The 24,482-nt window shown below is 48.0% G+C and overlaps 1 protein-coding gene across 1 annotated transcript; it reads left to right on the forward strand.

Annotated features, from left to right (window-relative positions):
• The first annotated feature begins 9,296 nt into the window (after nt 1-9,296).
• Nucleotides 9,297-24,448, forward strand: LOC104845461 (transcriptional repressor RHIT). The gene is made up of 7 exons (XM_010597372.3): nt 9,297-9,365; nt 10,030-10,144; nt 12,760-12,973; nt 13,419-13,510; nt 14,153-14,273; nt 15,904-16,017; nt 16,276-24,448. The coding sequence occupies exons 2-7, from the start codon at nt 10,088-10,090 to the stop codon at nt 17,322-17,324; spliced, it is 1,647 nt and encodes a 548-aa protein (XP_010595674.1). The 5' UTR covers nt 9,297-9,365; nt 10,030-10,087; the 3' UTR covers nt 17,325-24,448.
• Nucleotides 24,449-24,482: the final 34 nt, after the last annotated feature.

The raw sequence follows: 24,482 nt of genomic DNA on the forward strand, positions 1-24,482 counted from the left end.
GAAGAAACCTTAAGAATCATGTGGGACTCTATCAAGAGAAATAACCTACGAGTGATTGGAGTACCAGAACAGGGAGGGATAACAGAAAATACAGAGAAAATTGTTGAGGATTTGTTGGCAGAAAACTTCCCTGATATTGTGAAAGATGGGAAGATATCTATCCAAGATGCTCATCGAACTCCACATAAGGTAGATCTTAAAAGAAAGTCACCAAGACGTATTATAATCAAGCTTGCCAAAACCAAAGATAAGGACACAATTATAAGAGCAGCGAGGGATAAAAGAAAGGGAGAGCCAATAAGAATAAGCTTGGACTACTCGGCAGAAACCATGCAGGCAAGAAGGCAACGGGATGACATATTTAAAAAATCGAAGGAAAATATTGCCTGCCAAGAATCATATATCCATATATCCATCAAAAACGGTCTCTTAAATATGAAGGTGAAATTAAGATATTTCCAGATAGACCCAAGTTGAGGGAATTCGTAAAAGCCAAACCAAAACTACGAGAAATACTAACGGGAGTTCTTTGGTTAGAAAATCAATAATATAAGGTATCAACCCAAGACTAGAACACTGGGCAGAGCAACCAGAAGTCAACCCAGACAGGGAAACAAAACAAAACAAAACAAAGCAAGATTAAAAAAAAAAAAAGCCCAACACAGGGTAACAGCGATGTTATTATATAAAAGAAGACAACATTGAAATAATAAAGAGGGACTAAGAAAGGTAATCATATGCCTTCCGTATGGAGAGGAAGATACAGCGATACAAAGAAATAAAAGTTATAAATTTGGAAAAATAAGGGTAAATAATAAGGTAACCACAAAGGAGACAAACTATCCTACTCATCAGAATAAAATACAACAGAAAAATACAGACTCAGCAGAAACGAAATCAACAACAACAAATATGTGGAAAGGACAATATATAAAGAAAATCTACTCAGCACGTAAAATCAAGTGGGAAAAAGAAGCTGTCAACACACAAAAAAAGACATCAAAATGATAGCGCTAAATTCATACCTATCCATAATTATCCTGAATGTAAATGGACTAAATGCACCAATAAAGAGACAGAGAGTGACAGAATGGATTATGAAACAAGATCCGTCTATATACTGCCTACAAGAGACACACCTTAGACTTAGAGACACAAACAAAGTAAAACTCAAAGCATGGAAAAAAATATATCAAGCAAACAACAATCAAAAAAGAGCAGCAGTGGCAATATTAATTTCTGACAAAATAGACTTTAAAGTTAAATCCATCAGAAAGGATAAGGAAGGACACTATGTAATGATTAAAGGGACAATACAACATGAAGATATAACCATATTAAATATTTGTGCCCACAATAACAGGGCTGCAAGATACATAAAACAAACTCTATCAGCATTGAAAAGTGAGATAGACAGCTCCACAATAGTAGTAGGAGACTTTAACACACCACTTTCGGTGAAGGGCAGGACATCCAGAAAGAAGCTCAATAAAGATATGGAAGATCTAAATGCCACAATCAAACAACTTGACCTTGTAGACATATATAGAACACTCCACCCAACAGCAACCAAGTATACTTTCTTTTCTAGTGCACATGGAACATTCTCTAGAATAGACCACATATTAAGTCATAAAGCAAGCCTTAGCAGAATCCAAAAGATTGAAATATTACAAAGCATCTTCTCTGACCATAAGGCCATAGAAGTGGAAATCAATAACAGGAAAAGCAGGGAAAAGAAATGAAACACTTGGAAACTGAACAATACCCTGCTCAAAAAAGACTGGATTATAGAAGACGTTAAGGATGGAATAAAGAAATTCATAGAATCCAATGAGAATGAAAACACTTCTTATTAGAACCTTTGGGACACAGCAAAAGCAGTGCTCAGAAGCCAATTTATATCAATAAATGCACACATCCAAAAAGAAGAAAGGGCCAAAATCAAAGAACTACCCCTACAACTTAAACAAATAGAAAGAGAGCAAAAAAAAGAAACCCATAGGCACCAGAAGAAAAGAAATAATAAATATTAGGGCTGAACTAAGTGAAATAGAAAACAGAAAAACAATTGAAAGAATTAACAAGACCAAAAGCTGGTTTTTTGAAAAACTCAAGAAAATTGATAAACCACTGGCCAAACTGACAAAAGAAAAACAGGAGAGGAAGTGAATAACCCGAATAAGAAATGAGATGGGCGATATTACAACAGACCCAACTGAAATTAAAAGAATCATATCAGATTACTATGAAAAACTATACTCAAACAAATTTGAAAACCTAGAAGAAATGGATGAATACCTAGAAACACACTACCTACCTAAACTAACACAAATAGAAGTAGAACAACTAAATAGACCCATAACAAAAGAAGAGATTAAAAAGGTAATCAAAAAACTCCCCCCCAAAAAAGCCCTGGTCCGGACGGCTTCACTGCAGAGTTCTACCAAACTTTGAGGGAAGAGTTAACACCACTACTACTAAAGGTATTTCAGAGCATAGAGAAGGATGGAATACTACCAAATTCATTCTATGAAGCCACCATATCCCTGATACCAAAACCAGGTAAAGACACCACAAAAAAAGGAAATTATAGACCTATATCCCTCATGAATGTAGATGCAAAAATCCTCAAAAAAAAATTGTAGCCAATAGGATTCAGCAAGATATCAAAAAAATAATTCACTATGACCATGTGGGATTCATACCAGGTATGCAGGGATGGTTCAACATTAGAAAAACAATCAATGTAATCCACCGCATGAATAAAACAAAAGACAAGAATCACATGATTTTATCAATTGATGCAGAAAAGGCATTTGACAAAGTTCAACACCCATTCATGATAAAAACTCTCAGCAAAATAGGAATAGAAGGAAAATTTCTCAACATAATAAAAGGCATTTATACAAAACCAACAGCCAACATCACCCAAATGGAGAGAGCCTGAAAACATTCCCATTGAGATCAGGAACCAGACAAGGATGCCCTTTATCATCACTCTTATTCAACATTGTGCTGGAAGCCCTAGCCAGAGCAATTAGGCTAGATAAAGAAATAAAGTGCATCCAGATTGGTAAGGAAGAAGTTAAAGTATCTCTATTTTCAGTTGACATGATCTTATATACAGAAAACCCTAAGGAATCCTCCAGAAAACTACTGAAACTAATAGAAGAGTTCAGCAGAGTATCGGGATAGAAGATAAACACAGAAAAATCAGTTGGATTCCTCTACACCAACAAAAAGAACATCGAAGAGGAAATCACCAAATCAACGCCATTTACAGTAGCCCCCAAGAAGATAAAATACTTAGGAAAATACCAGAGATGTAAAAGACTTATACGAGGAAAACTACAGTACACTTCTGCAAGAAACCAAGAGAGACTTACGTAAGTGGAAAAAACATACCTTGCTCATGGATAGGAAGACTTAACATCATAACAATCTCTATTCTACCAAAAGTGATCTATACATTTAATGGAATTCCGATTCAAATCCCAACGACATTCTTTAATGAGTTGGAGAAACAAACTACCAGTTTCATATGGAAGGGAAAGAGGCCTCGGATAAATAAGGCATTACTGAAAAAGAAGAACAAAGTGGGAGGCCTTACTTTACCTGATTTTAGAACCTATTGGAAACCCTGGTGGCGTAGTGGTTAAGTGCTACAGTGCTAACTAAGAGGTTAGCGGTTCAAATCCGCCAGGCGCTCCTTGGAAACTCTGTGGGGCAGTTCTACTCTGTCCCGTAGGGTCTCTATGAGACTCATGCTATGAGTCAGAATCGACTGGACAGCAGTGGGTTTGGTTTTGTTTTTATATACGGGCACAGTAGTTAAAACGCCTGGTACTGGTACAACAGATACATGGACCAACGTAACAGAATTGAGAATCCAGACATAAATCCATCCACATATGAGCAGCTGATATTTGACAAAGGCCCCAAAATAGTTAAATGGGGAAAAGACAGTCTTTTTAACAAATGGTGCTGGCATAACTGGATATCCACCTGCAAAAACATGAAACAAGACCTGTACCTCACTCCATGCACAAAAACTAACTCAAAATGGATCAAAGACCTGAATATAAAATCGAAAACAATAAAGACCATGGAAGTAAAAATAGGGACATTAGGAGCCCTAATACATGGCATAATCAGTATAGAAAACATTATAAAGATCGTAGAAGAACAACTAGATTACTGGGAGGTCCTAAAAATCAAACACTTATGCTCATCCAAAGACTTCACCAAAAGAGTAAAAAGACTACCTACAGACTGGGAAAAAGTTGTTAGCTATGACATTTCTGATCAGCGCCTGATCTCTAAAATCTACATGATACTGCAAAAACTCAACTGCAAAAAGACAAACAACCCAATTAAAAAATGGGCAAAAGATACGAATAGACACGTCACTAAAGAAGACATTCAGGTAGGTAACAGGTATATGAGGAAGTGTTCGTGATCATTAGCCATTAGAGAAATGCAGATCAAAGCTACAATGAGATTTCATCTCACTCCAACAAGGCTGGCATTAATCCAAAAAACACAAACTAATCAATGGTGCAGAGGCTGTGGAGAGATTGGAACACTTCTACACTGCTGGTGGGAATGTCTAATGGTACACCCACTTTGGAAATCGATTTGGCGCTTCCTTAAAAGGTAGAAATAGAACTACCATAATAGAACTACCATATGATCCAGCAATTCCACTCCTTGGAATATATCCTAGAGAAATAAGAGCCTTTACAGGAACAGATATATGCACATCCATGTTTATTGCAGCACTGTTTACAATAGCAGAAACATGGAAGCAACCAAGGTGCCCATCAACGGATGAAAGGATAAATAAATTATGGTATATTCACACAATGGAATACTACGCATCGATAAAGAACAGTGAGGAATCTATGAAACATTTCATAACATGGAGGAACCTGGAAGGCATTATGCTGAGTGAAATTAGTCAGTTCCAAAAGGACAAATATTGTATAAGACCACTATTATAAGAACTTGAGAAATAGCTTAAACTGAGAAGAAAACATTCTTTTGTGGTTAGGGGAGTGGGGAGGGAGGGAGGGTGGGAGAGGGGTATTCACGAATTGGACAGTAGATAAGAACTACTTAGGTGAAGGGAAAGACAGCACACAGTACAGGGGAGGTCAGCACAATTGAAGTAAACCAAAAGCAAAGAAGTTTCCTGAATAAACTGAATGCTTCGAAGGCCAATGTAGCAGGGGCAGGGGTCTGGGGACCATGGTTTCAGGGGACATTTAAGTCAATTGGCATAATAAAATCTATTAAGAAAACATTCTGCATCTTACTTTGAAGAGTGGCGTCTGGAGCCTTAAACGCTAGCAAGCAGCCAACTAAGATGCATCAATTGGTCTCAACCCACCTGGATCAAAGGAGAATGAAGAACACCAAGGACACAAGGTGATTATGAGCCCAAGAGACAGAAAGGGCCCCATGAACCAGCGACTACATCATCCTGAGACCAGAAGAACTAGATGGTGCCCGGCTACAACCCGATGAGGGCCCTGACAGGGAACACGATAGAGAAACCCTGAGGGAGCAGGAGATCAGTGGGATGCAGACCCCAAATTCTCATAAGACCAGACTTAATGGTCTGACTGAGACTGGAAGGACCCCAGTGGTCATGGCCCCCAGACCTTCTGTTGGCGCAGGACAGGAATCATTCCCGAGGCCAACTCTTCAGACATGGATGGGACTGGACAATGGGTTGGAGAGGGATGCTGGTGAGGAGTGAGCTTCTTGGATCCCGTGGACATTTGAGACTATGTTGGCATCTCCTGCCTGGAGGGGAGATGGGAGGGTGGAGGGTGTTAGAAGCTGGCGAAAGGGACACAAAAAAGAGAGAGTGGAGGGAGAGAGCGGGCTGTCTCATTAGGGGGAGAGTAATTGGGAGTGTGTAGCAAGGTGTATATGGGTTTTTGTGTGAGAGACTGACTTGATTTGTAAACTTTCACTTAAAGCACAATAAAAATTATTAAAAAAAAAAATCAAACACCTATGTTCATCTGAAGACTTCGCCAAAAGAGTGAAAAGATTATGTACAGACTGGGAAAATGTATTTAGCTATGACATTTCTGATCAGTGTCTGCTCTCTAAAATCTACATGATATAGCAAAAACTCAACTACAAAAAGACAATCCAATTAAAAAATGCGTAAAGGATATGAACAGGCACTTCACTAAAATGACATTCAGGTAGCTAACAGATACACGAGGAAATGCTCTCGATCATTAGCCATTAGAGAAATGCAAATTAAAACTATAGTGAGATAGAAGAATCCCAGTGGTCATGGTCCCCAAACCTTCTGTTGCCCCAGGACAGGAACTATTCACGAAGACAACTCATCAGACATGGAAGGGACTGGACAATGGGTTGGAGAGAGATGCTGATGAAGAGTGAACTACTTGTATCAGGTGGACACTTGAGACTGTGTTGGCATCTCCTGTCTGGAGGGGAAATGGGAGTGTAGAGAGGGTTAGAAACTGCCAAAATGGTCATGAAAGGAGAGACTGGAAGGAGGGAGCAGGCTGACTCATTAGGGGGAGAGTAAATGGGAGTACGTAGTAAGATGTATATAAGTTTATATGTGACAGACTGACTTGATTTGTATACTTTCACTTAAAGTACATTAAAAATTATTAAAAAAAACTATAGTGAGAATCCATCCACCCCAACAAGGCTGGCATTAATCCAAAAAGAGAAAATAATAAATGTTGGAGATGTTTTGGAGAGACTGGAAAACTTATATACAGCCGGTGGGAATGCAAAATGGTACAACCACTTTGGAAATCAATTTGGCACTTCCTTAAAAGAACTAGAAATAGAAGTAGCATAGGATCCAGCAATCCCACTCCTTGGACTATATCCTAGAGAAATAAGAGCCTTTATACAAACACATATATTCACACACATGTTCATGTTCATTGCAGTACTATTTATAATAGCAAAAAGATGGAAGCAACCATGGTGCTCATCAACAGACGAATAGATAAACAAATTATGGTATATTCACACAACGGAATACTATGCATTGATAAAGAACAATGACGAATCCGTGAAACATTTCATAACATGGAGGAATCTGGAAGGCATTATGCTGAGTGAAATTAGTCAATTGCAAAAAGACAAATATTGTATGAGACCACTATTATAAGCACTTGAGAAACAGTTACCACAGAGAAGAAAATATTCTTTGATGGTTACGAGAGCGGGGAGAGAGGGAGGGAGAGGAGAATTCACTAATTAGATAGTAGACAAGAACTATTTTAGGTGAAGGGAAAGAACACACAATACAGGAGATATCAGCACAACTGGACTAAACCAAAAGCAAAGAAGTTTCCTGAATAAACTGAAAGCTTCAAAGGCCAGCGTAGCAGGGATGGGGTTTGGGGACCATGGTTTCAGGAGACATCTAAGTCAATTGGCATAATAAAATCTATTAAGGAAACATTCTGCATCCCATTTTGGAGAGTGGTGTCTGAGGTCTTACACACAAGCAAGGGGCCATCTAAGATGCATCAGTTAGTCTCAATCCACCTGGAGCAAAGGCGAATGAAGAACATCAAAGTCACAAGGTAATTATGAGCCCAAGAGACAGAAAGGGCCATATAAACCAGAGACACAATCGATGACTGCCCTGACAGGGAACACAACAGAGAACCCTCTGAGGGAGTAGGAGAACAGTGGGATGCAGACCTCAAATTCTCACAAAAAGATCAGACCTAACGGTCTGACTGAGACTATAGGGAACCCGGAGGTCATGGTCCCCAGACCTTCTGTTAGCCCAAGACAGGAACCATTCCCAAAGCCAACTCTTCAGACAGGGATTGGACTGGACTATGGGTTAGAAAATTATACTGGTGAGGAGTGAGCTTCTGTGAACAAGTAGACACGAGACTTTGTGGGCAGCTCCTGTCTGGAGGGGAGATGAGAGGGCAGAGGGGGTCAGAAGCTGGCCGAATAGACACGAAAATAGAGAGGGGAGAGGAGTGTGCTGTCTCATTCAGGGGAGAAAAACTAGGAGTATACAGCAAGGCATATATAAATTTTTGTATGAGACTGACTTGATTTGTAAACTTCCACTTAAAGCACAATAAAAAAAAAAAATTAAAACACCTGTAGTCTGGTACGGGCAGCCAATTGTCGCTGTACCATACTGAATGAAGCAGGTATTTCTCAGAGGACTTTGATGGGCTGAAGGTGGCAGGTACTGGAGCTTTATTTACTTGGAGGAACCTTCTTGGAATCTGACTCCAGGGCTGCTTTCTCCTCCCCTTTCCTAACACCCAACTCCCATGCCTAAAAAAAAAAAATGCCTAGCCCAGGGTAAATGGATTCCTCACCCAAGAAAGTGAGGCAAAATCTCTGTGCTCCCCATCTTGGGAGCCTCCACATCCAGTAAGAGAAAACCTGAGGTGGAATCTGAAGCCACCAGTGCTGTCTGAGGGTTTAGAGACCCCACTGATAACTGGGTCAGACATCTTCATGGCCTCCAACTTAGCCCTGAGAGGGAAGTAGGGTGGATCTGGAAAAATCACATGGATCCTAAGTCTTTCTGAGGTGTGGGGTAAAAGAGCAGGGTAGTGGGGAGTGCTGGTCTCTCCATTTCCTAAGTTCAGTCTTGTTGTTATGTGCCATCAAGTTGGTTCTGACTCATACTGACCCTACAGGGCAGAGCTGAACTGCCCCACAGGGTTTCCAGGAAGTAGCTCGTGGATTGGAACTGCCAGCCTTTTGGTTAGCAGTCAAGCGCTTAATCACTGAGCCACCAGGTCGCCAACTCTGCGCCAGTTTTGGGAGGACCCAGAACCCACTGGCCGGTCCAGAAGGCTTAAGTGCAATCCGGGGGCTTCAGAGAGACATCATAAGACGTTTCAAAGCTCTGTGTGCTGGAAAGGATGCTCCTGCTCACCCTCCACCCAATGTGGTTCAAACTAAAAAGGAGCGGGAGGTGGCCCAACAAAGTGCCCTTCTTCACACGATGACTCCCGCCAGGCTCTCTTTAAAACACCAGACGGCAAAATATTTTCAAAATGTTTGTTTCTCATTTTTCTTTATTGGCGCCCCTGATTTGCTGGTATTATCAGTACCTGCTGCTAAAGCAATCCTTATTAGCCAGCAATGCGGATCAGGGAGTCAGTGTACCCCTCCCAGCCAAGAAAGGGTTCGGCCCTCGCTCCGACACCGGCCCGGAACCCTTGACGCCGGGAACCCTATTGGTCTGCGGCTGCATGGGGAACGGAGTCTGGGAGGGACTTCCTGTTGTTCCTATCCCAGTGTCCACTCAGCTCCCGGCACCTGCCTGGTACAGGCTGCGGCGGCTCCCTTCCCAGGTAGGGGACCTGACCACCGAGGTGCCCCCTCCACCTCTGCCTCCCCTCTCAGTGGGCAGGGGTGCTGGGGGAGCCCCTGGGTGCCGAGGGACAGGTGCGGTGGCCAGCCTGCAGGAGGGGCCAGGGTCAAAGCTAGACACCTTCGGGCTGGTGGGGAGAGAAGGGCCTGGACCCAGACTGGGAAAGAAGGACGTTGGATATCGTCCCCCGAGAACGAGAGCAGGTTGGACATCTTGGGCGCTGGGGTGGAGATGTGCAGCTGGGAGCAGATAGGTCGATTTCTGGACCTCAGGCCCGGGCACAGAGTGCGTTTCCATAGCCTGGGAGACAGAGAGGCCAGGATTTGCCCTGGCTGTGAGGGGCGGGGGCGGGGGCGGGCCCACCTAGGTCCATCCGGGCCCACCCGGCACCTGTTTTGTGAAATCTCTGCAGAACTTTGCGCTCCGATGTCAGGAGATGCAGATTCTGATTCCAGCTCAGCTTTCCCTGTGCCTGTTTTACTGGCATGTAGGGCTCTTGCTTCAGCGACAAAGGGGAATAAACAAAATAACAAGATAGTGAAGGTGGGGCCCTTCAATGGAGTGAGGGAGGCTTTAGGAGCTCCGCGGCGGGAACTTTTAGGGCACCCCTGGCAACCCAGGCTGATTTCATTCTGCTCTTCCAGGACACTGGCCAGCATAAGAGGGAGAAACAACTCAGCTGTGCTTTCTAGCTCTGAGAAAATGTCTACAGACGGTGGGGGATCCTGGGCTACCCAGGACCAGGAGGGAGCCCGAGAGGTATGGATGGGGGGCTGGGTGAGTGAGCACACCTGGAAGGAACTGGGAGCAGGAAGGGTTTTCAAGGCAGAGCTTCTGGACCAAGGGTAGAGTGGACTCAGGCAGAGCAGGGGTGGTGGGGACATTAAAGAGAAGGTGGCTGATGGGCAATAGCCCCCACCTGGGACATGACTTCTGCACAACTGTTTTGCTTTGCCTGGTGAATTCCATAGTCAGTGAACTGCAGGCCAGACAAGATGGCAGGGAGGCCAGTGGGGGTCCTACTGGTGAGGTTTGCTACCTGAATAGTGCTCAGTGCACCCAGGGAAACCACCCTCTACCCTGTTGCCCTCTGCCTGGGACCACGTCTGCTCATCTCCCTGGGTCTGAGCCCCCAGTACTCCCTGGGCCGCTGGCATGTGTGTAATTACAACCCGCGAAGGGGCCGAGGTCATGGACTTTGAACCTGAGGAGGATGAGTTGGCTGTAGGCCAGGTGTGTGACTTTGGGCAAGTCCCCTGGCCTCTTGAATCAGGTGTGTCATCTGTGAAACGGGAAAAATGTACCTGCTGTGCCAACCTGTCTCATCTGGCTATCAGGAGGCTTGAAAGAGATAGACCTGAAAGTCCTCCATAAGCCATTCATCAGCCAATGGACATAATCCCTTATGCATAAACAAAAACACCCACCGGAACCTGACCTAAGTCAGAGAAACTGTTGCCCCCTTACTTGGTGTTGCCAGTGATAGTGAATATCAACAGAAATCAAGTAATAGTTTTACTGTTTTCATAGCACAGAAGTACAGAGAATCACGTACTTCCAGAATGACTTTGTATGTGTGTGCTTTTATAACCTGCAACAGGCCTCCCGGGCCCACATTCTCTGCTGCTGCTGGAACCCATCAGGCATACACAGACAGCATAATAATGATAATGACCAGTGCTGCTCCATTTTTGTCCAGGACTTTACAGAGCAGGAGTTCTCTCACCACCCTGTGCAGGAGGTAGAGCACCTGTGTCTCAGGGAGGTGGCTTGGCAGCAAAGAGTGCAGCTGCGACTGGCACCCAGGCCTCCTAACCAGCCCGATTGTCAAACATAGACCAGGGTGTGGAGGGACAGGCACGAGTTCCTAGCAGAAGGCTGGGCAGCCCTGCTTGACCACAGCGCTGGGCTGACCAGCAGGAAGAGCCCATCCTGCAGGTGGCAATGTGGTCTCACCAGGGGCCTCTGCAGTCCCTGGGAGATGACTCCTAACAGCTTTTCAGGGAAAGCCTTGTTGTTCTGTTTTTCGGCACAAAAATGATACAAGATAAAATAAAGAGAAGTTTAAAAGGGCAGAGAGAAGGGCTCTGCGTCCTGGGGTGGACTTCCCATGCATGGCAGAGCCCTTGAGGACTGACTGGGGCCACGATTATGAATGATGGAGCTGGGACCCATCCATATGTCGCCGCAGCCACCCTCCAGAGTAGATGCCATTGGACACCCATCACTCAGATGGAGGCACAGGTTTGCATGGAGGCAGGCCTATTTAGGGCTGACAGCTTGTGAGGGATGGTCTGATTTCTGGTCCCCCGACTCTGAAGCTTGCTCTTCACCCTCCAGCAGAGTGTAAAGAAGAGAATGAAGAAGTGAAGAGGCTTGCAGAGGGCCCTGGGAATCCCCTGGTGGGGAGGGTTTGCTAAGGTGGGAATTTTCCTTCTGTCAGAACAGAGTGGGCTTGAGGCCTGAGCAGTTAGTGTCACCCTTGAGCTGTTTTCTCCTAACTAAACCAAAAAAACCAAACCCGTTGCCTTCGAGTCAATTTCAACTGATAATGACCATATAGAACAGGGTAGAACTACCCTATAAGGTTTCCAAGGAGTGGCTGGTGGATTCGAACTGCTGACCTTTTGGTTAGCAGCTGAGCTCTTAACCATTGTGCCACAACTCCAAATACTCCGTCCTAACTGACTCAGGCTGACATGGCCCAAGGCTGCATGATGCCCCTTGCTCACCTTCCAGAATCAGGCCTGGGTGACATGGGATCAGATACATATAAGCCCAAATCCTTGCCCCATCAAGCCCTATGCTCTTAGGTGTTATCTAATCGCTCTGAGCCCTGCTTGTCTCATAGACTAAACAAGTAGCCCTGCACCCGCTGTGCCAGGAGAGAGGATGAAATTGAGATGTAACTGCTCTGTGGAAGATCCCTGGGTGATGTAACTGGTTTGCCCTTGACTACTAGGCTAAAGGTTGGCAGTTATAACCCACCAGCAGTACCACAAAAGAAAGGCCTGGCGATCTGCTTCCATAAAGATTACTGCCAAGAAAACCCTATGGAGCAGTTGGGGTCACAATGAGTTGGAATGGACTTGACAGGAACGGGTTCTTTTCTGGTTTGGAACTGCACCATGTGGCCCAAGGCAGCTGTACTGTGGCCCGGCTCAACATGACTTCATCCCCTCCCTTACTGACCTGTCCTTGCCGTCGTGAGGGGGAGATTCATGAGTCCTTAGGGAGGAGAAGGAAACAGGACCAGCGGAGTTACACTGTTGCCAGAGCTGAACCTTGAATCCCATGTGCGTGCAAACACTTTGGGTTTCTGCTGCTGCCATAGCCCCTCCACCCCCTGGTGCTGATGGGGCTGCCTTTCCTAGGTTCCAGGTCACCGGCATCCTTATCAAGAAATACTTTCCGAGTCAGATGAGACAAGGCCTTTAGGAGCCACTCAGGAATCACCTCACATCAAGACTGAGCCCGAAGAGCCGCTTGCTGAGGGGGTGTCACCAGAAGAAGGGGCTCTGAGTACACAGAGGTGGGCACCCCTGAGCCGTGGCTCCAAGGAGAAGACTCTTCTCCTGCCTGGTGGAGGTGAGCAGGGGGAGGAGAGAAGAGGGGTGGCAAGCAGAGGGTGGTGAGTAGGGGTGGAGGTAAGCAGAAGGGTGGTGAGCATGGGGGAGGTGAGCAGGAAGGAGGTCAGCAACGGGGTGGAGGGATGAGCAGGGTGTGGCAAACAAGGTAGGTGAGCAGAGGGCAAGCAGAGAGGCCCTTCCCAGGGCGGCAGCCTGGGGGTAGTGATAGCTCATGGCCAGGGCGGAAGAGCTGCCCACTGTGGTATGGGGAGACAGCTCCAAATGTCTGCCCACACCCCTCCTTGCAGAGGCCCCCCAGAGCAGCCTCACAGCGTAGCACCCCTGTTCTTAGGCCCGAGGGGAGATGGAGTTTGAGGAGCCACGGAGGTCAGGGCTGAGCTGCTGCAGTGTAACAGGGCCCAGCAGGGAAGCCTGCTGCCTGACGTCCCCTCTGCTCCCTCCAGCCCACCGCTCTCCACAGGCCCCGGCTCTTTCCCAGGAGGAGAGAACCAGAGACCAGCAGATGGCTGCAGCACTCCTCACTGCCTGGTCCCAAGTGAGTGGATCCCTCTACCCCTCCTCCATCTGTCCCAAGCTGAGGCAGAGCCTCGTGTACTCTGTGGGTGAGTTCTCAGCCCCTGCTGCCCATGCTGGGTGTCTTATGAAGGCCTGAACCCACTGGGAGCAGGAACCACTGTTCTGGGCCCACTGTAGGCCTACGAGGCAGATACCCAGCACTCTGTCCAGGGCCCACGCCGGAGGAGACACCAAGGAAGGGCAGAGGCAGCTTCTACCAGTGTGACTTCTCCCTCTAGCAACTGGGCTCCAGCCCAAGGAGTTGCTGGGGAGGAACATGTGTGGGAGGGATTGTGGGTCTCCAAAAGAAGGACGCTTTCTTCTCTTGTTTTCTGCTCTATTCAATCACCTTCTTCTTGCCACACACAGATTCGCACATACACATGCACATGCTTGCACACATTCATGCACACACATGTGCTTTCACACCTGCATACATACACACACACGCAGAAGGCCATTTCTGAATGCTTCCCACTCCCCGATCCAGATCCAGTAGGCAGCCTCCTCTAATAGCAGGTTTGAGTCCTTGCTCACAGCACCGAACATCATGCCATCTTGTCCCTTCACCAGTCCTTGCAGTGTGGCCCAGACAGTGACATGGTGGCTTCTGTTGTTTCAGATGCCAGTGACCTTTGAGGATGTGGCTTTGTACCTCTCCCAGGAGGAGTGGGGCCGCCTGGATCACACACAGCAGAGCTTCTGCAGAGAGGCCCTGCAGAAGAGGAAGGGGCTGTCCTTGGGTGAGCTGCCTCAGGGGACATCCCACTGCCCCTCTCATTGTTCATCTGGACGGTGCTATCCTATAGAACTTTGCAGATTGATGAAAATGTTCTTTATGTGCACTAATAACAGTGGCTACTGACCAAATGTGGCTGTTGAGCTTTTGAAATGTGGCCTGTACAACTGAATTTTTAAGTGCAAACAGTTCAAGTTTAGGTTTAAATAGCCACATGTGGCCAGTGGCTGTGGCATAGTTCAGTGCCAATGGGGAGATCCTCCTTTTCTTTGGCATTTTTGTAGTATTGACTTATTCCTGTAGTTCCACCGTCCTGGAAGCTCCCACCAGAGAGGTGTTTGAGCAGAAAGCCTGGGGGCTGCCTACCCTGGGTGGGCAGCGGCCCCAGCTTATCCCCTGGGCCCTGCTCACTTGAGATTCTCTTCTGTTCTCAGAGTCCTTGGCACCCTTTGTTCTCTTGGCAGTGAGTCTTTAAGCCTCAGGGCTCTTGACTGCTGAGTGTCAGACTCTAGATTTCCTGGGAGAATGTTATGAGGCCTATGGAAGATTCATTCATGCATTCAGCACCACCAGTTGACACCCACGAGTGCCAAGCGGATCCCGGGACTTCGCAGTTCCACCCTTGAGTTTGATGGTGGTCCTACGTGTCCTCATGGCCCCGGTGGCTTCCAGGATCACATCAGCTTGTCCACTCACCCTTTTAATTATCTCAGGTGGGCTCACCACACATTGTTAACATCCCATCAAGTCCCAGCAAGACCTCAGGAGATCAGAGGGACTTGGCCCCTATTGACAACTCCAGGGTGGGCATCACAGATGCCCTAAATTTCCAGCTATCCTGTTGGTCCAGCTCCTTCCCTCCAAGGTGCTGGGGGCAGGCAAGGAGGCCAGGCCCCTGCTCTCTTACTGCCTCAGCCAATGTTCTCCTAAGCCCTCACTTCACGGGGATTCTGCAAATGGGCTTTTGTATCCTGACTTTTTGGTTGCCAGCATCCCTGGCCCTTTTTCCAGCTTCCCACACGGCCTTTCTCTGTCCATTCTCCTGCCTGTCCCCAGAGTCCTTCTTTCCAGTCATCCAGAAACATGATCACAGGAGCAGAAGTGTCTGCATCTGGGATGTGACATGGCTGGGCCCACCCCCCCAGGGCTGAGTGACGCACTCAGTGACCTGGCCCAGCTGCTGTCACGTTCATTCTGTTGCTTGTTCAGGGAGACACAGGCAGCCCCGAGCCTAGATAAGAGTGTACCTGGAGTTACCATGTAAAGTACTCCAAAGAGTGACGGACTACTTGCTGAATGTGACTTTAGGAAAAATGTTTTTACCATGGTTCAAATATTCACAACAAAACATACCAATTAAAGAATTTCTGTGTGTGTAATATGGTAACGTTATTTATATTCTTCAAGTTGTGCAACAATTCATGTTATTCTTTTCAAAACATTCCACCACTATGAACATAAACTCCATGCCCCCTAAGTAAAATCTCCCTCAAAAGTGACTTTACGCTACCCTGAGTTTCCAGAGCTGCAGCCCCCACTCAGTTTGCCCCACCACTTTCGGGGCGGGGGGTGATGGCTGGTGCTGGGCAGCTGCAGAAGCATCGAGGCTGAGCACAGTGTCTCTTTCTGGCCAGGGCTGCCCCTCAGCAGGCCTTTCTGGGCCTCCCACGTGCAGGGGAAGGGTGAGGCCTCGAGCTCCAGCTGGCAGACAGGAGAGGAGGAGGAGGAGAAGATGGCCATGTGCACAGGTGAGAACTCGGGGAGTTGGGGGGACCTCATTCCAGGTGCCCTCGTTCTTCTGGGTTTCCTCTGGGCCAGGACACACCTTCCTGAGGCTTCCTGTGGTCGGCATCCCTCCTCTGTAGAGGGGGGCTCTCACTTCCAGGACCCCCAGGTGCTTGCCCTTTGTCATCTCCCAGAACCAGCCCCCGACTTAGCTCGGCCTCCCCATGCCCCAGGATCTCTTACAAAAGCCTCCCTCACTGTGCACCCTCTTTCCCTAAAAGCTCTGGCCCCCGACGCCCTTGGGGATGTGAAGCCCTTCAGAACTATGGCCGGCAGAGGTCCAGGGGGTTCCCTGCAGTGTGGACAGCAGGCTTCCAGCAGCCAGGGCTCAGAACAGACCAAGGAGGACACGCTGCCTGGGTCTCTGAAGCAGGGGCAGCCAAAGACAATCCCACCAGCCACCAGCTTTCTAGAAACCCAAGAGGAGGACATCCCTGAGAAGCCCAGCGAGGAGGAGAAACCTGCTGCCGAGGCTGCCAAGCGCAGCAAGGAGGCCCTGGCCGCGGAGGGTGATGGCAGCAAGAAGACCTACAAGTGTGAGCAGTGTGGCAAGGGCTTCAGCTGGCATTCCCACCTGGTGACACACCGGCGCACACACACGGGCGAGAAGCCCTACGCCTGCACGGACTGCGGCAAGCGCTTTGGCCGCAGCTCCCACCTCATCCAGCACCAGATCATCCACACGGGCGAGAAGCCCTACACCTGCCCCTCCTGCTGGAAGAGTTTCAGTCACCACTCGACGCTCATCCAGCACCAGCGCATCCACACCGGTGAGAAGCCCTACATGTGCGACCGCTGTGCCAAGCGCTTCACCCGTCGTTCGGACCTTGTCACACACCAGGGCACCCACACGGGCGCCAAGCCCCACAAGTGCCCCGTCTGCAGCAAGTGCTTCACACAGAGCTCGGCCCTGGTCACCCACCAGCGTACCCACACTGGCGTCAAGCCCTACCCATGCCCTGAGTGTGGCAAGTGCTTCAGCCAGCGTTCCAACCTCATCGCCCACAACCGCACTCACACGGGTGAGAAGCCCTACTGCTGCCTCGACTGTGGCAAGAGCTTCAGCCACAGCTCACACCTCACTGCTCACCAGCGCACCCACCGAGGTGTTCGGCCTTACTCCTGCCCCCTATGTGGCAAGAGTTTCAGCCGCCGCTCCAACCTGCACCGTCATGAGAAGATCCACACCACGGGGCCCAAGGCTCTGGCCATGCTGATGCTAGGGGCAGCAGCAGGGGCCCTGGCAGCACCCCCACCCATGCCCACGTAGGAGGCTAGGAGAGGGGCCAGGGCACTGGGAAGAAGCAAGGGCAGCAGCAGAACGAGCAAGGAGGGTGGGGGAAGGGAGTCAGGGAGGCTATTGGCATGGGGTAGGGCATGGCAAGGTGGGAGGAACTGGGCCAGAGAAGCCAGCACTCTAGCTGCAAATTAAAGGCCTTGGAATTCAAGCAGTGGCACACAGCTCTGCCTCAGGGGCCCTGCAACGGGTCACCAAGCATGTGGGCGCCTGGCTGGCCGTGGGTCTTCACTTAGGCCCCCCTCAGTCATCACTCTCAGGATGGCACCTTCCCCTCCCAGCCTTGACCTGTGTCAGTGCCTCTATTCCACAACCCATTCCAGAGCCCGGGGATCAAGTCTTCCAGCAGAGGCTCCCGTACACAGAGGCTTCCAGGCATGAAGCCAGCTGAACTGGGTTGGGAATTGTGGACCCAGGCAGAGCCATCTGGACTGCCTTTGCCATCATCTTGGGAACACTGAGTCAGTCTACGCTCTCCCTTAGCTCTGCCTCTTGGGACACAGGGAGCAGGGAGGTGCCAACTTGAAAATTCACACTTGGGGTTACCTCCCACCCCTCGTCTCTACCTGCCAGGCTCCAAGGGCAGAGATTTGTAAGGGGGTGTTTTCCCTCTATGTCCACTGGGGCTGGGCCACAATGCAGTGATGAGCCCCCACTTTTCAGAGCTCCTGTCCCTCACTGTCCATCCTGGGCTGCTGCAAGCTTCCTCCACAGTTCTCACCTCTTTAGCCTCGTCACACGTGTCCTCTGTAATTGTCCTACCCACCCCTGCCTGGCTCCATCACTCTCCAGTTTTCTCCTGGGTTTCTACCTCTGTAGCTTCTATTTCCCGTTCTGTAGCTTTTTTCCTGGGGTGGTGTGACATCAGCCTGCTGCTTATCCCAGATCTGTGGCTTAGCCCTCAAGACAATGTTCAGCTCTGACACAGGTGACCTGGAGTGCATCTGCACCAGGGAAGCCATTGAGGCCCGACCTGTCTCCATGGGACACCATGGGTCAGGAGTCAATGTGGCTGCAGCTCAGTTGGCTCCCAGGTCCCAAGCGATGCAGTGGCTTCAGGCAGGATGGGTGCTCAGTGCCAGGCATGCGGCCAAGCACCACCTATACATCTCCCCTAAAAAAAAAAACTCTAGAGCCATGGTTTATCTTAGCTTTACAGAAAAGGAAACTGAGGCAAAGTCATTCAGCCAGAGAGTTGAGAATTGGTCCAGGTCTGGTGTTTTATCGGGGGGGAAAGTTTGGAAGACCCGTTTCCAGGCACCTGGACAGGTCTTCACTGTCCAATGTGTGCCCGATACTGCAGGCAACAAACTGGACCTTCAGCTGGACCTTGGACTGGCCTCTGGTGTGAGGGACAGACACCAGGAAGCCTGGGGACCAGGGAGTCCAGCTGGGTCGTGGTGGTGTCTGGGAGGTCTCATGAATCTAGGGCTGGGCAGCTGGCAGGATGATTGAGTTAGGTGGTTATTTCTCCAAGAGGCCATGCCTTCATGGCTTATCTTCATGGCTCCTGTTACTCAGCCAAAAATGGGATTTCTCTGCTTGACTCAGTGTAAGGGGCCGAGGGGGACTCTGGCATGTCAAGCAGGGTCATTGCTCTCAAGGAGCTCACTTTCATGTCAAGGAGAGGAGTACAGGTGGGAAGACTTGTTGAAGTGGCTCTGGAGGCTGTCAGCACTTGGCTGTGCACCTAGTACTCACTTGCACAATAGGTGTTGCTGGCTTTGTACACAGAACGCATTTTGGCAGTTCCCTCACTGGTCAATTCCTTGGGCTTCCCTGGGCATGGTGTCAGGGACCAGATTTCAGGACTTGGACTTCAGAGGTCTGTTGAGTGATGCAGAGTGCCAAGTTTCACTCTAAAGATGGTCTTCCAAAGAGCTGCCCCAGGATGATGGTATTTTAAGAGGGGAAGTTGGCAGTTTGGAAAATATTTGACCAGAGCAAACAAGACCTAGGAGGTAGCTGGGGTACGTATTGTAGAAGAGTTCTGAATGTCCGGTTACTCTTAATTTGGTGGGTGATGGGACACCATTGAGAGGTAAGAGGCTAGAGGGGAGGGTGCCAGAGAAGGGTCTTAGTGCTTCTCTGGGTAGACGGTGAGGATGCTCAGAAGGTTAGCCTGGCTTCCGCTGACACCTGAAATCCCAGTATCTTGTTTACTGGAGAATTGGACCTGATTGGTGCTGTCAGGAGTAGGTAAGTGTCATGTGGTTAGGGCTAGGGCAGAAGGTACAGTATTTCCATTGCGGCTTCCCACTCCATCTCTGCGGCCCCATGACCCAGCCTTTTTCGGGGCACTGCTGGCTTGGAAGGATTCTTGCTGAAGGCACCCAGTGCCTCTGACCTCCGGGGGCAATGCCAGCTAAGCCTCTGGTCAGCCCCTGTGGGTCCCAGATGCCAGTCCAGGAGTGTCCGCCTCACATAGCATAGCCAAAGATTCAGCCAGGCTGGGACAATTCCTCCTCTCCCCCAGCTCGTGTGCGCACTGGTCCTTGAGGACTGCACACTGGACCCTGGACCCTGGAACTGGGCCTGAGATCTTCTTCTAAGGGACCAAGGTGGGGGAACATTTATTCTCCAGGTTCCAAAAGGACACGCCTTTCTTGCTCTGTCTTAGCCAATCAAGTGTTGGGGTAGAGTGAGCCAGCAAATCTGACCAATCACAGTCAGTTTTCAGAACATCCCTTTTCTGCACCCAAGCCCCAAGGTTACCTGGCTACTGTTGGAAGGTCCCAGATTAGGACTTTCCCATGCTGGGGGTTCCTTGCATCTGGGCCACTTCCTGATGCGATACACTTTGCCTTCAGGACCCGATCAAGCTCAATCACATATATACCACTTCCATGGAGTGCTGCTATGCATACCCAAATTTATGGCATGGTGGGTTAGACTGCAGAAACCCTGGTGGCGTAGTGGTTAAGTGCTACGCTGCTAACCAAGAGGTCGGCAGTTCGAATTCGGCAGGCGCTCCTTGGAAACTATCGGGCAGTTCTACTCCGTCCTATAGGGTCGCTATGAGTCAGAACCGACTCGACGGCAGTGGGTTGGGTTAGACTGCACACTGGGAAATTCAGGTCACATGGTAACTTGGTGGCCCGTGGTACATCGTTCAGTCTTTGCTAAGGCCCAGTAAACCCAAAACCAAACTCATTGTCAGTAGATTTCAACTCATAGTGATCCTGTAGGATAGAATAAAACTTCACCTTAGGCTGTCCAAGATCTTAATCCTTAAGGAAGTATATTGTCACAGTTGCTTCCCTAGGACTGGGTATGAACCAGCAACCTTTTGGATAGCAGCTGAATTCTTAACTGCTGCGCCACCAGGGCTCTTAAGGCCCAGTGTAAGCCAAAAGATGTTTCTCAAAAAGAGAGTAGTAATCAGTACAGGACAGCATGGTTTTGCTCCACATTTCTAAGGGTCTATGTTGTGATTCATCTACAGGGCCCTCCCAAAGGGCACTTCAAGAACCACTGAATTGGCTGGGTCATGTGACCCAGGTAGCAAGAAAGCCCACTCCAAACTGGAAGGTTTTTAGAGCATTCAGCAAATGGGTTACTCAAGTTGCCCTATAGAGAGGATTGCCCTATGGGGAGGAAATGGGGGTCTCCTGCCAATAGCCATGTGAGTGAGCCATCTACCTAAGTGTATCATAGAAGCAATTTGTATCACTGAGGGTGAAGTTTAAGACAATTCCATCATGTGTCTGCAGTGTACCCCTTGTAAAAAAAAAAAAAAAAAATTTTTTTTAGACTCTGCCAAATGAAAAATGGCTCTTAGAGATGAACACTGAAATTCTCATCAGTTGGAAAGGGATCATTTGCCCTCAGGACTGCAGTCTTAATCGTGCAACGTTAGAGATCACAAACTGAACTACTGCCTATGTGGTTTGTAAAGACCCTCTGAAGGCCTGAAGTAGTCTGAGTAATGGGCCCCAAAGCTATATAAGGAAACACTGCCTTATTAGTACAAAGGGTCTTTGCAGATCATTAAGGATCATGACATTGGGAGATTATCCTGAATTATCCCCAAACCAATCCAAACCTGTTGCCATCAGGTTGTTTCTGTCTCATAAAAAAAATATGACCCTATATGAAAGTGTAAAACTGCCCCGTAGGGTTTCTAAGGCTGTAAATCTTTACAGAAGTAGATTGCCACATCTTTCTCTAGTGGAACATCTGGTAGGTTCAAATCACCAACCTCTGGGTAGCAGCCAAGCACTTAACCACTGCACTACCAGGGCTTGTTTGGATTACCACCCTCCCACCCCCCACACAAAAGGCAAACCCACTGCTGTTGAGCAATTTCTGACTCGACCCTAAAAAAAAAAAAATGTACAACAAAAACTGCTTGGTCCTGAAACCATCTTTTCACATTACTGTTTGAGCCCATTGTTGCAGCCACTGCAGCAGACAGTGGGGTTCAATACATCTCCTTTAAGTATCATCCTCTTTTTCGCTCACCCTCTACCAAGCATGATGTCCTTCTCCAGGGACTGGTCTCTCCTGATAACATGTCCAAAGTATTTGAGATGAAGTCTTGCCATGCTCGCTTCTAAGAATTCTGGCTGTACTTGCTACCAAGGCAAATTTGTTCTGGCGGTCCATGGTATATTCAATATTCTTCACTAACAACATAATTCACATGCATCAATTCTTCACAGCTTGCAAAACTGATGAAATTTATTTATAAATGCAGATATGGGAAGATATTAAATTTGTGTTAGAAATATACACAGATGTAGAACTGCAAAAACATAGACTAAAATATTAATAGTTCTCATTTCTGGATTAGGAACATCTTTTGCCTTCATTCATTCAACAAATATTTCCTAAGCCCCTACCTTGTGCCAGCACAATTCTAAGTGCTGGGGGTAGGGCTGTAAGAACAGTGTCTGTCCTCATGGAGTTTATAGTCGAATAGTGGGAGACAAATATTACACAAATATATACAATATCAGGTAGTGATAAATGTTAGAAAAATACAGCATGGCAGAGACATGGGGGGAGAGCTGTTAACACAGGGTTAGGGAAGCCCTCATAGAGGGAAAGATATTTGAGCAGAGTGAGGGGGCTAGCCTTGTGGTTATCAACAGGGATTTTGTTTTTGTTAGGTGCTGTCAAATTAGTTCTGACTCATAATGACCCTATGTACAACGGAAGGAAACAGTGCTCAGTCCTGCGCCATCTTGACAATCATTGCTATGCTTGAGCTCATCGTTGTCGCCACTGTCCGCTGTTTTAATCTATCTTACTGAGAATCTTCCTCTTTTTTGCTGACCGCTACCAAGTGTGAGATCCTTTTCCAGGAACAGGTCCTTGACAACATGTCCAAACTACATGAGATAGTCTCATAATCCTCATTTTTTTTTAAAAAAAAAAATTTTTATTGTGCTTTAAGTGAAAGTTTACAAATCAAGTCAGTCTCTCACACAAAAACCCACATACACCTTGCTACACCTGCTCTCTCCCTCTACTCTCTCTTTTCGTGTTCTTTTAGCCAGCTTCTAACCCCCTCCACCCGCTCATCTCCCCTCCAGGCAGGAGATGCCAACAGAGTCTCAAGTGTCAACCTGATCCAAGAAGCTCACTCCACCAGCATCCCTCTCCAGCCCATTGTCCAGTCCAATCCATGTCTGAAGAGTTGGCTTTGGGAATGGTCCTGTCCTGGGGCAACAGAAGGTCTGGGGGCCATGACCAGCAGGGTCCTTCCAGTCTCAGTCAGACCATTAAGTCTGGTCTTATGAGAATTTGGGGTCTGCATCCCACTGCTGTCCTGCTCCCTCAGGGGTTCTCTGTTGTGTTCCCTGTCAGGGCAGTCATCGGTTGTAGCCGGGCACCATCTAGTTCTGGTCTCAGGATGATGTAGTTGCTGGTTCATGTGGCTCACCATCCTCACTTTTAAGGAGCATTCTGGCTGTGCTTCCATGACAGACTTGTTTTTCTTCTGGAAGTCCATGGTATACTCAATATTCTTAGCCAACACCATAATTCAAAGGCATCAATTTTTCTTTGCTCGTCCTTATTCATTGTCCAGCTTTCTCATGCATATGAGGTGACTGAAGATACCATGGCATGGGTCAGGAGCATCTTAGTCCTCAAAGTGACATCTTTGCTTTTTAACAGTATAAGTAGGTGTTCTGCAGCAGATTTGCCCAATGCAAATCAGAAGGATACTTTTATATTTTCCCACATTCTTAACTTCCTTTCTACACTAAGCATACAATACGTGGAAAATTAAAAACAAAAAACGCTTTCTATTCATATAAAAAACTGGAGCCTCAAATTTTCTGGTAGAGGAGTGGAGAAGGTGGGAGTAGGTCCAACTTCACTGAAAAGAGAACGATCCCACCCCCCCTTCAGCTCCCCGCAGGTGAAGCTGCCTGTGGAGGAGCTCGGGGATCCTCCTGAGTCCCCTTCACGCCTGCCGAGACGAGAACTGCAGTGAGGAGGCTCTGCGCACGCCTCCAAACGTATTGCCTTAGGAGCTCAACACGCCCCTCCGTTGTTGCACGGTCCAGTCGATTTTCGACTCCCAGTGACCCAATGAGTCGGAATCGACTCGACGGCAATGGGTTGGGTTTGGATTTTTTTTTAGTGACCCAGTGCAACAGAGTAAAACTGCCTATAGGGTTTCCCAGGCCGGAATCGTTGTGGGAGAGAAGATCGCCAGGTCTTTCTACCACGGAGGCGCTGGGTGGGTTCCAAATGCCGACCTAGGGCTAAATACTTGGGAGAGGGTGGGACTCAAGAGGCTGGAAACGGGTTTTCCCGGACTGAGCTCCAGGGCCCTCTTGAGCTTCCACACGCTCCTTAGAGCGAAGAGAGAGATGGGCTGTATGTAGAAAAAGTAATCTCAGCGCATCCCTGTTGGCGGAGCCAACGAGGCCAGGCCTCACCCTCAGTTGCCAGAGGCGCCGACAAACTGAACAAAAAACGGAGCGGAAGGGCGCAGCCAGTGAAAAGGAACACTCCGGACCTTCGTCCCAGGAGCAAGGCTAGGACGTAACTGGCATAGCTTCCTCCTGGTTGGCCACCACTGGGAATTTTCCCCTAGATTGGCCGTTCCTCCGGGAGAAGATAGGCTTAGAAGCCGAACAGCCTTCTGTGCCGTGTAGTTCGGAACTCTTG

The sequence above is a fragment of the Loxodonta africana genome, chromosome 12 (assembly GCF_030014295.1).
Source record: "Loxodonta africana isolate mLoxAfr1 chromosome 12, mLoxAfr1.hap2, whole genome shotgun sequence".
In the NCBI taxonomy this organism is placed as follows: Eukaryota; Metazoa; Chordata; class Mammalia; order Proboscidea; family Elephantidae; genus Loxodonta; species Loxodonta africana.